This window comes from Rutidosis leptorrhynchoides, chromosome 1 (assembly GCF_046630445.1).
Source record: "Rutidosis leptorrhynchoides isolate AG116_Rl617_1_P2 chromosome 1, CSIRO_AGI_Rlap_v1, whole genome shotgun sequence".
NCBI classification, from domain to species: Eukaryota; Viridiplantae; Streptophyta; class Magnoliopsida; order Asterales; family Asteraceae; genus Rutidosis; species Rutidosis leptorrhynchoides.
Genome location: NC_092333.1, coordinates 385,125,728 through 385,143,611, shown reverse-complemented (window position 1 = coordinate 385,143,611; position 17,884 = coordinate 385,125,728). Strand labels below are relative to the sequence as shown.

General features: G+C 33.0%; 1 protein-coding gene across 3 annotated transcripts; it reads right to left on the bottom strand.

Annotated features, from left to right (window-relative positions):
* Positions 1-875: 875 nt before the first annotated feature.
* Positions 876-5,367, bottom strand: LOC139886572 (probable LRR receptor-like serine/threonine-protein kinase At5g45780). 3 transcript variants are annotated; one of them, XM_071870421.1, is made up of 11 exons: positions 5,268-5,367; positions 5,007-5,139; positions 4,837-4,908; positions 3,852-3,995; positions 3,693-3,764; positions 3,530-3,589; positions 3,320-3,390; positions 2,742-2,888; positions 2,305-2,643; positions 1,794-2,185; positions 876-1,199 (listed from the first exon to the last, which is right to left on the bottom strand). In XM_071870421.1, exons 1-11 carry the CDS (start codon positions 5,365-5,367, stop codon positions 876-878), a joined length of 1,854 nt encoding a protein of 617 aa, XP_071726522.1. The 3 variants fall into 3 exon arrangements, with proteins under 3 accessions (XP_071726522.1, XP_071726523.1, XP_071726524.1); XM_071870422.1 differs by having other exon boundaries at positions 2,742-2,885; XM_071870423.1 differs by lacking the exon at positions 5,268-5,367 and adding an exon at positions 3,142-3,144.
* Positions 5,368-17,884: the final 12,517 nt, after the last annotated feature.

Sequence of the window (17,884 nt, the reverse complement as noted above, 5' to 3'; positions counted from 1 at the left end):
TTCTTAATTGTAATTAATATATATAAGTGATTAAAATCAAATCAAACCAAACTAGTGAATTACTGTACTTGTATTGTTTTATTGATCACAAAACAGTTTTTTTATTTGGAGAATACCCGTAATGGAATAGTTTATAGTAAGTTTGAGGTGAGTCAAGATTACATCCTACACTTCCTAAAGTTTGATTATTCAATCCTTCTTAAAAAAAAAATTGAGTTACATAAGTTAGAGATTAGTCAAAGAATGTGAACTGGCCAGAGTTTATTTTCAGGCTTACATAAAGTTTAGACCTACGCATAATGAAATTTATGTCTAGCTCATGAATCATTAGTCCAAAACTCCCAATACATATTATGACATCTACTTTTTTCACAAGATTTGCACATTCACAAATATAATTAATTACTAATTTAGTAGAACACGTATCACATTCGTGCAATGCAATGATCGAAAATAATTTGGTCGATTATCATATCTTTTTTATTTATGGATTTTAATCAAATACTACAATCCTTTGTGATGTATCTTGTTATAAGGAATTCAAGCATTCTGATTACCTAGTTTTGGGATCATCAGATTGGCTACATGAGGACAACTGCCTTGATCTTAAAATAGATAAATTAGTATATATATTATATTATGTTAACATAAAATGAGTGAGATCCAAAATTGCTGACTCAGCAAACCAGGGTTCTAACTTTTAACATTCTTCTAATATTTCATAGGTAGAATTTGTCTAAATCCTGACACTGATCACTACCAAACTTTGCTACATCACTATCTTTATACATATAAATACATACAAAGATAAAAGCTTCCCAAAACTTTGAATATTCACAAGTACTTCACAACTAATTATCGATATATATTATGCATTACCGGGGTCCTGATAGCTCCATTGCTTCAAGTGTGAACGAGTTCCCATCACGAACATCACTATAATTCCTCAAGAAACTAAAAGTTTGCCAGTCAGATTGTTGGGTGGGTCCAGGTTGTGTCTCCTCCAAATTGGATGGTTGACCCGTCACACCTTCTAGAACCTTCATCACTTCCGACATCTTTGGTCTACAAGTTGGTTGTGCTTGAGTACAAAGAAGAGCAAGTTCAACAGCCTTATCTAACTCTTCTTCATCGTAACAACCTTTTAGATCCCTGTCTATTAATACTTGCAACCGCTTTTCTTCATATAATGTTCTAACCTGTATACATAAATTGTAATAAGTCAAAGATTTGACTTTGACCAACTACATACATACACTGTTATTGCTTTTAAAGGGCTGCTTTTATGCTGATACCCAAATATGTCATTTGGCGTGTAAAATTGCAGTTAGCTATGAGACCAAGGTTGTAAAATTCACGAGTCGGGGACGAGTCGATTGGGACCTTGGAAGGACAAGTTTGGGACGAGTCGGACGTTGACCAGCGTTGACTTTTATTAATAAATAATATACTGTAGGATCGAAAGATGTATGTTTGGCAAGGACACCCCCGACCCTGTGTTTCCTTTGGAAACCCACCAGACCCACCCCAACCCCTATCAAATATAAAACATCAATATTTCAAACATAGATATAATATCATATATGGCATAAAATCTAATTTTTTAAAAAATTATAAAATATTGACCAAACTTTGACCAACTTTAACTTTGACAGACGACACCAAAAAGAACTTTTTTCCTAGAATGGCAAACCAAGAAATGGGGCATTGAACTTAGGCATAAGTATGTGAAAATGTGTATATAAGTATGTATACGTAGAAATATGTGCAAAACATGCTTAAAGTATACTAACCAAATCAAGAATCATTCCCTTTTGAACTTGACCGTTGCCAGCATCTAACGCCTTCTGCCCAGTTATGAGTTCCAAAAGAAGTACGCCAAATCCAAAAACATCTGTTTTTTCAGAAGATTGTCCGGTTGAGAGATATTCTGGCGCAATGTGACCCACAGTACCTCGAACTGCTGTCGTAACATGTGTATCGCGGGGGTCTAATAGCTTAGCAAGACCAAAATCACCAACCACTGCTTCAAAATTTTCATCTAACAAAATATTTGCAGCTTTTACGTCTCTATGGATTATTTTCGGGTTACACTGTTCATGCAAATATAATAGTCCCCTCGCAGCTCCAAGTGCAATATGCATTCGTCTACTCCAATCCAAAAGTGGCGTCTCCCGTCCACCGTCTGTTTATAATAAAAAGTCAGCACCCTTCTAAACATAAAAGTCAAACGCTTAAAAGTAATTATGTTTGACAATAAAAAGTCAACAACCTTTTAAACATAATAAAAATCGAGTTAATTACCTCTCAAGCGATCCGCAACGCTTCCATTAGGCATATAAGGGTAAACAAGTAATCTCTCTTCAGTAGTCAAACAAAACCCGTAAAGACGAAGAAGATTCCTATGTAGCGCCAAACTTATCATCTCGAGTTCGGTCTGAAATTGCACCTCACCGGATAAATTAGGGTCTTTTAGTCTTTTTACAGCCACCAAAGTCCTATTTAAAAGACACCCTTTGTAAACAATTCCAAACCCACCTTGTCCTAATATATTCTTGGAACTAAAGTTCCCAGTTGCAACTTGCAATTCACGAATCGTAAACCTTTTTAAGTGGCCAACGTTAAACTCATAATCTTGCTGCACTGCAAACGTTTAAATAATTACTGATTTATAAAATATTCTTCTTGGACTACAAATGCTTAAAATAACAAAATATGCTTTGTTTGTAACAAAAATATACCATAGGATGTGCACATCAGACGAGACCGATACCAATGGACCCCACAAGAAATAAGCATTATAGAAACCACGAACGTGCAACTAACTCCAACCATAACAGACACAATCCAATGGTGCCGGCTGTCAACTCGCTTATTTGAGTTACCTTCTGTGCAAATGAAAACGTAAAATTTGTTATATATTTTTAGAGACACTAAAGGTGGCAGTAAGGGCGGGTTGGTAAGGGGTCAAAACACGTAGTTTATCGGTAAGCACCAAAACTAGCTGGGTTGAGATTTTTCTATTAAAAGGTTGTTTGTTATGATTACAAAAGATATTTGTAAACGATGGGCCTGCTTTTTGACCCAAAACCTCTTATGTCCAACAATTCGGGTAACTCGACATGTTTTAACCCATTTGACCTGCTGGTTTTTTTTTTTTTTTTTTTTTTTTTTTTTTTTTTTTTTCACATTTACACATTTGACCCATTATAGACTAAACACATCCAAAATCAACCCATTTATAGTTAATAAAATTTAATTAACACCTTTACTGAAAAAGGTTTAAGAAACAACACGTAAGTTCGATAAGAAAGTTTACCATTTACATTGGATATGTTGACACAGTTAAAAGAAGAGGCTGAAGTGCATAGATAGTTGTTCCCGGTGATCCTGCATTAACAATTATTTTTATAAAATAAATGTGTCAACAATGTTACCTGATTAAAATCGTAGCAACATAAAACTTTACAATGTGATAGTTATTGATATATTTTATAAAGACTTAAGCTTTTTCCCTATATCATAATACCTGTAGTCTTTAGCTCGTATCTTTGGAGACGCACCACTTAGATTATTGAATGACACATCCCTACAATATCCACAGTATATTTAATTTCATACCCTTTATTCATGCGATTTATTATTTTAAATGATAAATTGAACATACAAATGATAGATAAGTAACCACATACAAGAATGAAAGACCTGTGAGGTTTGCCACAGGTCCAGGAATATCACCTGACAACTTGTTTTTATTTAGTCTCCTGAAAAATGTGTTATAGCAATTATTAGATACACAGTGTGACATAAAAGGTATTAAAATATAAACCGAAACGTGGATATAAACTTACAGATAGCTTAAATGGGCCAAAGAACCCAAAGAGCTTGGAATTTCGCCTACAAACTGATTACTTGATAAATCAAGAGTTTCTAGTCCTGTAAGTTTACCAATTTCAGCTGGAATTGGACCTGATAATGCATTGTTCTGTAGTAACCTATAAGAACAGTTGCATATTTATTTATTACCGTCATTACAAAAGCGTTGATCTTAATGCTTGTGTTCACAAATTCTTATATTTCATTATACCTAGCAAACGGGTCAGGTTGGGTTGGTTTGGGTAACAAAAGGGTCAAATGGGTCAAATAGGTCCAAACAGGTCATATACTTTTACATTTGATTTTTTACATTTATTATATTGTTTTAGTTACTATTAACATTTATAATATACATAAGAAAATATTAATGTACATAATAATTGATATAACCATTAATGCTTTCATAAATGATTGATGGATGAATCTTGTTATAGTCGACCCATTTGACCCATTCACAAGACCCATTAGACATGTGTTCTATTTATTGAACTTGGGATTTAATACCCGTTTGACCTGTTCTTTTATATTTTGTATAAGACTCAATAGGTTGAAGAAAAACTCATTGGACCTTTTTTTAGGTTTTGGTTTACATTGTCAGGCATATTTTTTTTCAAGACTCAATTGAGCAAAAAGCTTGACCCATTTGACCCAAATTTGAGAGAATGGGTCTCAATTGCCATGTATATATTTCACCAACCTAATATTTAGCCTTGTATATAGTCTATGTATAAACATGAAATAATATAGATAACCTGAATGAAGAAATTCAAATATATATGACAAGATTGGGCCAGGTTTCTTCCTAGGTAGCAGTTGGGGGCGGCTTATGTAACTGTGGGAGATGAACGCGTGGGTGGTTAAGTCACCATGGGTGATCCCGTACTGCGGTTAAGTCACCCTGGGTGATCCCGGACTGCTGTCCAAAAAGAAAAAAGAAAAAAAACAGTTCGATAAACTTACAATGTGCGAAGATGACCTAAGTTTCCAATACTTGGGGAGAGAGTGCCTGCTAATCCAGTACTAGCCATTTCACTAAAAAACACATTTGAACAAAATTAAAAAGGAGAAATAAATTAAGTTTAAATTTAAATACTATATTTAGAGATGGAGATATAAATATAAATACTAACAGAGAAATCACAAAACCCTCAGAAGAACAAGCAACCATATTCCAAGTACAAGGATCAACAGAATTAATATCCCATCCATTAAGCACATGATACTCATCTATCATTTTACCCTTCATAGACATCAATGCAGCCACTGTCAAATATACATTTCATATTTTCAGTTAACACAAACAAATTACTCCGTACTAATTAACCAAAAATCATATTCATAATAAAAATTCAATCTTTTTTGTTTTTAGAAAGCACCCACAAAAAGATTACCTTCATAGTTGACACCCTTTGGAGAAAGAAGGCTATCAGAAGCATCCACCACTAAAACCAAAACCTTAAATAAAACCACCCACAAAATTATAAACTTCATTCTGTTACAAAGAAGAAGAAAAAAACACACAAGTTTTTAGCAAAACCCCTAAAATAAAAATGGAAACTTGAGTCACTCAAATGGTTGTTGGCTTCTACTACAATTCTAAAGACAAATTTTGATGTTTTTTGTTTAATCTTCTTGGAATTAAGTGCCTCGAGTTACAAAAATGATAAAAATATGAGCTTGTTACTAGTGGTTTTAGTGTAAGTTGCAAGGAAACTAATAAAGAAATGGGTAAATGAGCATTGGGAGTGATGTTTGGAAATTGGGGGAATCAAATTTCAAAGTGAATTAAAAAAATATTTTATTTTTGAGATTTGAAAAATGACACAGATGGTTCCCTTGTCCTCTGCCATCAGTCAACTGACAAATTACCAATTACTTTGAGTATCAGGCTGTATTTTTGCTGAAACTCATTTTTTTCCTCTAATATTTCAATACATCTATCATTAACATCGTTAATGATTTATTTTAAATTCATTAAATTTATTTATATTTAAATTCACATACTTACGGTGAAATTTTTAGTGTAATTGAGCAATTTACTCTATATTTATAAATGGGTAGGAAGGTACAAAGTATACACTTATTTAATGATAAACTATCCGGACTTAAAAGTGATTTTCCATTATTTACTATCATCACTTGGTCTACTCGAAATTTTGACCAAGTGTTTCCATGTTATTTCTTCTTAGTCAGCTAAAATTTGACTAAATGTTTTCTGAACTATGTCTTCTAAGTCGACTGAAATTTGGCTAAGTGTTTGATGTTACATCTAAAGAGGCAGCACAAGAAAAGCCTTTAGAGGCAGCACAGAAAAGCCTTTAGAGGCAAAAGTAAAAAGACTCGTTAAAATTCACTAAGTGTTTTGTTGTTTGTTGTTACGTCTAAAGAGGGAGCACAAGAGGCAGCAAAGATTTTCTGCTCCCTCTTAGAGGTAGTAAGAAAAACACTTAGTACGAATTTTGGGATTTAGCATGTAATCCAAGTTTTGTTAACATGCGAAAAATTATTCATGTAAGCACTTTTGATATATTTGAGGAAATGATAATTCTTGTTTACGAAAAAGATAATTATCATAACCACTTTGACTATTATGGGAGATATTTATGTAGAGTCAATCGGTCAACTGATTCGAATATATCTCCTACCATAATTACGGTGCCTATAAATACATAGATGATTATTCACGAGAGATATACACAGTATGAAGCCTAAATACTCTTCTGCGAAAGGGTTCTTGTTTTCTGCCAAAAACAAGAACGCAATTTTTGTCTTATCCTAAAATTGTAACGACCCGTCAAAATCGTCATTGACGGCGCCGTTAACTTAGGTCCCGTTACGTGGTCATAGTCCCTAAATGAGACGCGTTTGACCAAAATTATGTCGCATTCATTTGAAACGTGCATGACTTGCAAAGTTTTAAGTAACCAAACGGTTCGACAACATGTATAACTTTACAAAAGTTATAAAGTATAAATGAAATAACTTGCGACATAATCAGTTGAAAATCACAGTTGCTATAAATAGCGTAAGTATGTAAACAGTATGCTTAAATTCAAAGGTGCTATCACTAGCGTATGCATGTATGCTTGACCCCAAACAAGTAATCAAAGTGTGCGGAAGCATGTATCAAGTAGCCAAGTATGAACCTGAGAAACATATAGAAAACTGTCAACGAAAAACGTTGGTGAAATCATAGGTGTATTTGTAAACGTGTTTTTGAACCACAAGATTTTGTATAGTTGATTATCCAAATCGTTTGCATTCCAAAAGTACGTTCGCGAGCACCCAATTATCAAGACTTAACTGTTTTGTACCCTGTTACGTAGTGTTAGAACATACACTATACTCGAAAATATATTTCATCCGCTAACGATAGCGAACCGTCCGAATGAGGGCTCGTCAAGTGTGATGACCCGGAAATTTTTGACCAAATTTAAACTTAATCTTTAACGTTTCCGACACGATAAGCAAAGTCTATGAAGTTGAATCTAAAAATTTTAGAACTGTTTCATTACATTTGACTGCTCTCGACGATTCATGAACAATTATATGTATGTATATATATATATATGTACAAGTAAAAACGACTTTCCTACAGTAAAACACTATTTGCTACAGTAAAATAACTTTGCTACAGTAAAACACTATTTGCTACAGTAAAACACTATTTGCACAGTGAAACCGTATTTTGCTACAGTGCTACCGTATTTTGCTACAGTGCTACAGTGATTTGCTACAACCACACTATTTGCTACAGTAAACACTATTTGCTGCAGTACACTATTTGCTACAGTAAACACTATTTGATGTCGACGAACTAGCAAACAAAAATGGATAAGGCGGCCATGCGATCGCATGGCAAAAACACTGAAAACGCATGCGATCGCATGAGGTACTGTAGCAGGCCACATACTATAAAAGCTCGATTCATTCCTCCGAATTATTATTTTTTTATATTATTATTATTATTATTATTATTATTATTATTATTATTATTATTATTATTATTATTATTATTAAGATTATTAAGATTAATATTATTATTATTAATCTTATTATAATATTATTATTAGTAGTATATATACCAAAAATACTACGACGAGGTTATGAGCGTGTCACCTTCAAAATGGGTTTTTGAGCGGGATAGAGCTAAGGAAATTATGGGTTATTGCCAAGGAGGTTATGGGTAATGTTCGAGGGTATATTTGTGAATCAAATCTAGTGTTTATCATTTCTGTTGCGTCTACGTACTTTCCTACAATATTGAATCTCAATATTGATACGTAAGCACTCATATTTTATCTTTTATACATTAATTGTGTATCCATGTCTAGTGCTCGAGTATATATATTTATGCATGCTTGTATGCTAAATTTTGTCGTTAAACAGTTATGATGAATCACGAAGTAAATACATATATTACTGATAAAATGTATATGATATTCATGTTTTTGGAAAGCTGGCGAAAAATCAACAACTTTTCATTTAGAAATCGCGTAATTTCGGTGAACGAATTAAAAGATATGATCAACTGTATTATGATTGACATTGATTGAAATTGCTTTTGAAACTTGTTTGTAAGAATGATAAATTGGATTTTTGAATATTACCAGCCAAGTAAATGAATCCATATATATGGCACGTCTCGTTTTGTTGAATTATTGTCAAAATTGACTTTTTGAAACGACTTTGGATAACTTTTGTATGTTGATCTCGAGCATTAGGATTGTGATACACTATGACCTGACCTAGCTTGATAGACATTTATTGACCAACATATGTTCTCTAGGTTGAGATCTACGGTTATTTGGTAATCCGAGTTTCGATCATATTTTGGTGAACGACTTTATATGCTGCTAAGGTGAGTTTCATTGCTCCCTTTTTAATTGCTTTTGCAATATATTTTTGGACTGAGAATACATGCAATTTATTTTAAATGCAATGGACACAAGTACATACTAAATTCTACACCGAGTTTGAACTGAAAATCCCTTAGCTTTGGTAACTAGTAACTGCCAGTTATAAGAACTGGTGGGCGCGAGTAGTTGTATATGGATCCATAGGGCTTGACATCCCCGTCTGTTCCAGGCATAGAAACCCTAGCCTGAACTATAAAACAGACGTATGCTATTTGAGTTTAGTACACGTTAGTTTGCGTGTATTGTACATGTTGGTTGCATGTATGTTAAAACAGGGGTACTTATTATAACGTTAAAGTTTAGTTACCAGGGTGCTCAATCTTGTAGAATATTTTGATAAATGTTTCTGGATGAAACAACTGAAATCTTGTGATCCACCTTTATATACAGATTATATGAAACAATAAAACTATGAACTCACCAACCTTTGTGTTGACACTTGTTAGCATGTTTATTCTCAGGTTTCCTAGAAGTCTTCCGCTGTTTGCTTATATGTTATACAAGCTATGTGCATGGAGTCTTATATGGCATATTTTTCGAGGAAACGTTGCATTCACCAAATCATCACCATGTATCTTATTTTGACTGCATTGTCAACGGAAGTACTATTGTAAACTATTATTACGGTGATTGTCTATATGTAGAAATCCTTAGATGTCGAAAACCTTTGATATAAATATACATTTATGGTGTGCCTTTTCAAAAGAATGCAATGTTTACAAAACGTATCATATAGAGGTCAAATACCTCGCAATGAAATCGATGAAAGACGTGTTCATCCTTATAGATTTGGAGCGATCGTCACAGTTGGTATCAGAGCATTGGTCCTAGCGAACCAGGTCTTGCATGAGTGTGTCTAACTGATATTTGTTAGGATGCATTAGTAAGTCTGGACTTCGACCGTGTCTGCATGTCAAAAGTTTTGCTTATCATTTTTTTTATCGAAAATTACCTGCTTATCATTCCTAGTGTGACGATCGCTCCAAATTCATATGGACGAACACGTCATTCATCGATTTCATTGCGAGGTATTTGACCTCTATATGATACGTTTTGTAAACATTGCATTCTTTTGAAAAGGTACACCATAAATGAATATTTAAATTAAAGGTTTTCGACATTTGATGATTTCTACATATAGACAATCACCGTAAATAATAGTTTACAATAGTACTTTCGTTGACAATGCAGTCAAAATAAGATACATGATGATGATTTGGTGAATGCAACGTTTCTTTGAAAAATATGCCATGTAAGACTCCATGCACATAGCTTGTCTAACATATAAGCAAACATCGGAAGACTTCTAGGGAACCTGAGAATAAACATGCTAACAAGTGTCAACACAAAGGTTGGTGAGTTCATAGTTTTAATGTTGCGCATAATCTGTATATAAAGGTGGATCACAAGATTTCAGTTGTTTCATCCAGAAACGTTTATCAAAATATTCTACAAGATTGAGCACCCTGGTAACTAAACTTTAACGTATATATAATAAGTACCCCTGTTTTAACATACATGCAACCAACATGTACAATACACGCAAACCAACGTGTATTAGACTCAAATAGCATACGTCTGTTTTATAGTTCAGGCTAGGGTTTCTATACCTGGAACAGACGGGAATGTCAAGCCCTATGGATCCATATACAACTATTCGCGCCCACCAGTTCTTATAACCGACAGTTACTAGTTACCAAAGCTAAGGGATTTTCGGTTCAAACTCAGTGTAGAATTTTGTATGTACTTGTATCCATTGCGTTTAAAATAAAGTGCATGTATTCTCAGCCCAAAAATATATATTGCAAAAGCATTTAAAAAGGGAGCAAATGAAACTCACTTTATCAGCATATAAAGTCGTTCACCAAAATGTGACCGAAACTCGGATTACCAAATAACCGTAGATCTCAACCTAGAGAACATATGTTGGTCAATAAATGTTTATCAAGCTAGGTCAGGTCATAGTGTATCACAATCCTAATGCTCGAGATCGACATACAAAAGTTATCCAAAGTCGTTTCAAAAAGTCAATTTTGACAATAGTTCAACAAAACGAGACGTACCTTATTTAAGGATTCATTTACTCGGTTGATAATATTCAAAAATCCAATTTATCAATCTTACAAACAAGTTGTTTAAATACTAATTGCAGATTCAAAAGCAATTCCAATTAACGTCAATTATAATTCAGTTGACCATAACTTTTGACTCGTTCATCGAAATTACGCGATTTCAAAATGAAAAGTTATTGATTTTTCGCCAGCTTTCCAAAAACATGTATATCATATATCTTTTACCAGTAATATATGTATTTAATTCGTGATTCATTATGAACTGTTTAACGACGAAATTTAGCATACAAGCTTGTATAAATATATATACTCGAGCACTAGACATGGATACACTATTAGTATATAAAAGATAAAATATAAATGCTTACGTATCAATATTGTGATTCAATATTTCAGAAAAGTATGTAGACGTAACGGAGATGATAAACATTAGGTTTAATTCATAAATATACCCCCGAACATTACCCATAATTTCCTTAGCTCTATCCCGCTCGAAAACCCATTTTGAAGGTGACACGCTCATAACCTCGTCGTAGTATTTTATGTATAATACTAATTAATTATACTAATAATAATAAGATTAATAATAATTTTAATCTTAATAATAATAATAATAATAATAATAATAATAATAATAATAATAATAATAATAATAATAATATAAATAAATACTTACAGAGTAATTTTAAGAGTGTGAGAAAAACAACATTGAAATCGTGCAATTTATAGAACCTTTTCTGAAAAAGCACCCCATGCGATCGCATGGGTTTTATGCCTATTTCTCATGCGATCGCATGTCCCCAAAATCCAGCTCACAATTTTTTGTTGTTTTGCTTGTCGACATAATTAAATATAATATATATAATATATATAATTTAAATTAATTAATTATATATTATATTATATTCTCGTGCATAGTTGACTTGAAATTTTCGTTCCGATGTCTCGTACGTTGTCACTCGACTTATGCCCCGGTTCCGGTTTCTCGAACGCATTTTCATATGCTTAGAAAACTATCACTTTACGTTTCGTGACTCGTACCTTTGTCAAAATATAGTCTTAAATTATCAATAAACTATACCACTCAAAGTATATCTTAATCTTTCGAGTGTTTTGGTCATTTACTTCTATAAATCATTGTCTCGTTATTTATTAATATAATAGTATTTATCAAACGTTTCATAACCAAGTTAATATCTATTCTTAATATTTATAAACATATCGCAATTTATTCATATATCTAATTCTAACAGTTAATATTCCTTATTATTGTATGTGTCCAAATTACGTTATTTAAACAAACACTTTACCATTTATTCCGAATACCGTTAAACATGAATGATTTCCCAAATCAACGTGGACCTCACAACAGAAACTCGTAATAATATTATAATTCTTAAGGGACTCTATAAATATCTTTTAATTCAATCGATTGGCATAATCTTTTAACTCGGTAGTTAAATAAATCAATCAGATATTCAAACCAACAAGTTTAATGCACAGTACCGTATACCCAACACTTTGTTACGTTTTCAAGTTATAGTATATGTATCTATTTACATATAATTGTTCGCGAATCATTGAGAACAATCGAAGGGTAATTTAATAGTTCAAAAGTTTTGAGATTCAGCTTAACAGACTTTGCTTATCGTGTCAGAAATATTAAACCATATCGAGAATTTGGTTCAGAATAAGTCGAAATTTTCTGGGTCATCACAGTACCTACCCGTTAAAAAATTTCGTCCCGAAATTTGAGTGAGGTCGTCATGGCTAACAATATAAATGTTTTCATGACGAATATGAGTCGATAAATAGAGTTTTATCACCGTTGAATAATATAGATAGAACAATCCAATTACTCGAAGCGTATGAGAGAAGTTATCATAAAAGAGTGAAGATGAGTAAATACATGTTCACCTTAACTGGTGACGTAGTCACGGTTGATTTCCGGAATTCAAGAAATTTGGAGAAAATCTTCATAATAAAATTTGATTCTTCGGTAATTAAGAAAATTAAGATTTCCTTTGATTGAATGCGTAATCTACCTCGGTTGCTATATCTGATATTTCGTTATAAATTGACCACTTCCGTTTCATTTATTTTCACCACTTCTATAATCTTCTTCCTTATTTCATACTTCTAACAAATTGTGAAATGCTTCATCCAGTTCTGATTCTTGATATACTCCTAACTTTCATATATGTCATTCTTCTTTTTCATCTACCACCAGAGGAAGTTATTTTCTTCTACCATTACCTTGGGGTTATAGTGTTTTTCATTCTCCCGTGTCTTTATATTGCTATACGCATTGATATACACGGTTTGTAAATTTCGGGGTTGTTATCGGGCTTATATTATCCATTATATTTCGGAGCTTCATGCTTTCGTTTTCTCTTCCCGACCTTAAGTCAAGCGAATAATGGCCCAGAATTCGTAGGTATGGAGTTTTGGATGAACATAGTTAATGTTCTGAGAAGATAATCGTAATGGCACGATCTTGATTTGACAAATTACCAGAATATCCGGAAAGATAGAAGTATCAAGAAGATATGTTCTTAATATGTTTGGAGATTGGATAAAATGTAAGAGTAGTGTAACATGGCACATGATGACGGTATGGACTGTGAATCATCATGTTTCATTAGAAACTCAGCATGACTTACTGTAATATAATCACGTTGATCAAGTGTCATTATATTATACTAACTCATGCTTCAGCTCCCAACACCACTTCAAAATGTTCATATTTTAAACTCGAAAGTTTCAGAATTTAGAAACTAAAATAGTTTCTTTTATGGTATAACACAGATATCGCAAGGAGAATATTGATTTCCGATAATAATGATTATGGAATTATCTCCAGAAATATGGAGGACATTTATAATGAAAGATCCGATGATATCTTAGAATTTCTAATATCAGAGGATGATGAAGAATATTGTCCTCAAGGGTTTAGATTCGGAAGCAAGGTATTCGTTAATGGCTTCAGCAGATACTGAATCATTTGGATTCTTTGAAGGTAGATTTCGTCTTTGTGATTTGTCTACAGCCTCCTTCATGGTCTGCTCAATCCATTTTCCAGTTCTAAACCTTCTCTTTTCTCAGCTTTACCACCATACTATTCTTTATCATCAAACTTTTGACTGTTAAGGTCGTTTACAGTTTTTGCTGCTTCATCAGCATTTTTCCAAAATTCGGAGAACTAGTTTCGTAGTTTGGGGTGTTTTTCAGAAACTTCACATTCGAAGTATGTAAATCTAGAAGATAGACATTATATGTATATATATATATAACTGTTGGCATAGAATTACTGCAAAATTCGAAATACTGATTTCTAATTCCCGGTAGTTGGTATGGCAATTACCGTTTCAAGACGTGGATGAGTACATGATAGGGTTTCTATGAGTATAAGGATTTTTCGGAAGGTCAAAGATCAATGAAATTGTTGGTAGATTTACTGCTAATGTGGTGGAACATGAAAGGTTCCCCGGTAACAATGATGAAGGGGTAATTGTTATTATAAGGCTTATTCGAATGAACAATTGAATGTGATTTGCTGGAGTGGTGACAAAACTGTCTATTTTGAAAAGGGATTGAAAAGTTATTTTAGCTAATAAATGCCAAAGGGTCTGACACGGAGGATATGTGTTAAACTATGACTTTGATTTCGAGGGTTTTTCAGGTACAAGACCGAGGTTAACATGTGGTTGGATCATCATCTCGATGATTCATTATTTGAAGTGTCTTCAGGAATTTCAAAGGGTTTGAACACGGATTGTAATCGTTAATATACATATAATGTTCTAGCACAGTTTTGAAGTCAAAGCATAGCTTTGAAAGATTTAGGAATCTAAGAATAATGTCTTTTGTTAAATCTTGACTCGGATTTTGATTTGTCAAAATCAAAATATGTAATTAAATTTGGATGATGATGGTTGTTTTGATTTTTATAAAAGAATATATATTGTGTGAAAGTAGTGAGTATAGTTGATGATTTGTTGAATCAGAATCGAAGAATGTAACATATTAATTGTGAATTTATATATCTCTCGGGTATTACCTACCCGTTAAAATATTCTCACCATTAACAGTTTGTACAAAAGAATTTTCTTAATTACAATCTTTATGAAAATATACCTACATATATATTTTCCTTAGATGTAATCATGGATTTAATGAGTTAATATAATATTAATCTCATCTGGTTTTCGACTAGGACTAGAATATATAATCTCCAAAACTTTTAGAAACTACATATTCTCTGCAAAATATTTCTTCGATGAAGTTATGAATCAATACTTCATCATTTGTTATTGTTGATATTCCTTGGTATTTATGGTACGTATGACGTTGATGTTTGAGGTACAGATTGTGATGTTGAGGTGTGGGATGCGGATGTTGTTGTTGGTGGTGGTGATGGTACTGTTGGTGTTGCTGATGGTGGTACTGTTGCTGCCGGTGCTGCTAGTGGTGCTTGTAACCTTTGCACCACATTCTCCAAAGCCACTATCCGAGCGCGAAGCTCGTTGACTTCTTCTATTACACTGGGGTGATTGTTGGTTCAGACGAGTGGACAAATAAGATCTAGAATTTGAGATAATATATAATCGTGACGAGACACTCTGGAAATGAGAGAGAAAATGGTGTCTCGAATAGGTTCGCTGGTAAGTGCTTCAGGTTCTTCACCAAGAGGGCAATGTGGTGGATGGAAGGGATCACCTTCTTCTTGTCTCTAATGATTAAGTAGACTACGAACCCATCCCCAATTTATCCAGAATAGATGATGGCTAATTGGTTGATCCATTCCGGTTACACTGTCTTCGAAATTCAGGTGAATATCCATATCGAAATAGCTGTCGGAGTTTAAGGAATTTGAACTAGATACGTGATCCATCTTGTATAATCAGGGAATTGATTTTGATACGAGATAGATTATAGGATTTAGTTTGGTATTCTCCGATACATAATTTGCATATGTATATATAATACCAAAATCCCATAAGTTACGAAGAAATTTTCGGAAGATATCAGGAAAAGTTTACAGTAACAGATACGCTAAGATATGAAATTTTGTCTATACACTATTTATGCAATAAATGCAGGAAAACGTGTCTAGACTTAAGAATGATAAGCATGTAATTTCCGACAAGAAATGATAAGCAAAACTTTTAACATGCAGACACGGTCGAAGTCCAGACTTACTAATGCATCTTAACAACTATCAGTTAGACACATTCATGCAAGACCTGGTTCGCTAGGACCAACGCTCTGATACCAACTGTGACGATCGCTCCAAATTCATATGGACGAACACGTCATTCATCGATTTCATTGCGAGGTATTTGACCTCTATATGATACGTTTTGTAAACATTGCATTCTTTTGAAAAGGCACACCATAAATGAATATTTAAATCAAAGGTTTTCGACATTTGATGATTTCTACATATAGACAATCACCGTAAATAATTGTTTACAATAGTACTTTCGTTGACAATGCAGTCAAAATAAGATACATGGTGATGATTTGGTGAATGCAACGTTTCTTTGAAAAATATGCCATGTAAGACTCCATGCACATAGCTTGTCTAACATATAAGCAAACAGCGGAAGACTTCTAGGAAACCTGAGAATAAACATGCTAACAAGTGTCAACACAAAGGTTGGTGAGTTCATAGTTTTAATGTTGCGAATAATCTGTATATAAAGGTGGATCACAAGATTTCAGTTGTTTCATCCAGAAACGTTTATCAAAATATTCTACAAGATTGAGCATCCTGGTAACTAAACTTTAACGTATATATAATAAGTACTCCAGTTTTAACATACATGCAACCAACATGTACAATACATGCAAACCAACGTGTATTAGACTCAAATAGCATACGTCTGTTTTATAGTTCAGGCTAGGGTTTCTATACCTGGAACAGACGGGAATGTCAAGCCTTATGGATCCATATACAACTATTCACGCCCACCAGTTCTTATAACCGACAGTTACTAGTTACCAAAGCTAAGGGATTTTCGGTTTAAACTCAGTGTAGAATTTTGTATGTACTTGTATCCATTGCGTTTAAAATAAAGTGCATGTATTCTCAGCCCAAAAATATATATTGCAAAAGCATTTAAAAAGGGAGCAAATGAAACTCACTTTATCAGCATATAAAGTCGTTCACCAAAATGTGACCGAAACTCGGATTATCAAATAACCGTAGATCTCAACCTAGAGAACATATGTTGGTCAATAAATGTTTATCAAGCTAGGTCAGGTCATAGTGTATCACAATCCTAATGCTCGAGATCGACATACAAAAGTTATCCAAAGTCGTTTCAAAAAGTCAATTTTGACAATAGTTCAACAAAACGAGACGTACCTTATTTAAGGATTCATTTACTCGGTTGATAATATTCAAAAATCCAATTTATCAATCTTACAAACAAGTTGTTTAAATACTAATTGCAGATTCAAAAGCAATTCCAATTAATGTCAATTATAATTCAGTTGACCATAACTTTTGACTCATTCATCGAAATTATACGATTTCTAAATGAAAAGTTATTGATTTTTCGCCAGCTTTCCAAAAACATGTATATCATATACCTTTTACCGATAATATATGTATTTAATTCGTGATTCATTATGAACTGTTTAACGATGAAATTTAGCATACAAGCTTGTATAAATATATATACTCGAGCACTAGACATGGATACACTATTAGTATATAAAAGATAAAATATAAATGCTTACGTATCAATATTGTGATTCAATATTTCAGAAAAGTATGTAGACGTAACGAAGATGATAAACATTAGGTTTGATTCATAAATATACCCCCGAACATTACCCATAATTTCCTTAGCTCTATCCCGCTCGAAAACCCATTTTGAAGGTGACACGCTCATAACCTCGTCGTAGTATTTTATGTATAATACTAATTAATAATACTAATAATAATAAGATTAATAATAATTTTAATCTTAATAATAATAATATAAATAATATAAATAAATACTT

Bases quoted from the DNA above. Each gene is read 5' to 3' on its own strand.
- LOC139886572 (XM_071870421.1), bottom strand. From the start codon at position 5,367: ATGAAGTTTATAATTTTGTGGGTGGTTTTATTTAAGGTTTTGGTTTTA. The intron at 3,996-4,836 runs GTAAGTTTATCG...CTGTTCTTATAG, and splicing joins TTAGGTCATCTTCGCACATT to GTTACTACAGAACAATGCAT. The intron at 1,200-1,793 runs GTTAGTATACTT...TTATGTATACAG, and splicing joins AGGGAATGATTCTTGATTTG to GTTAGAACATTATATGAAGA.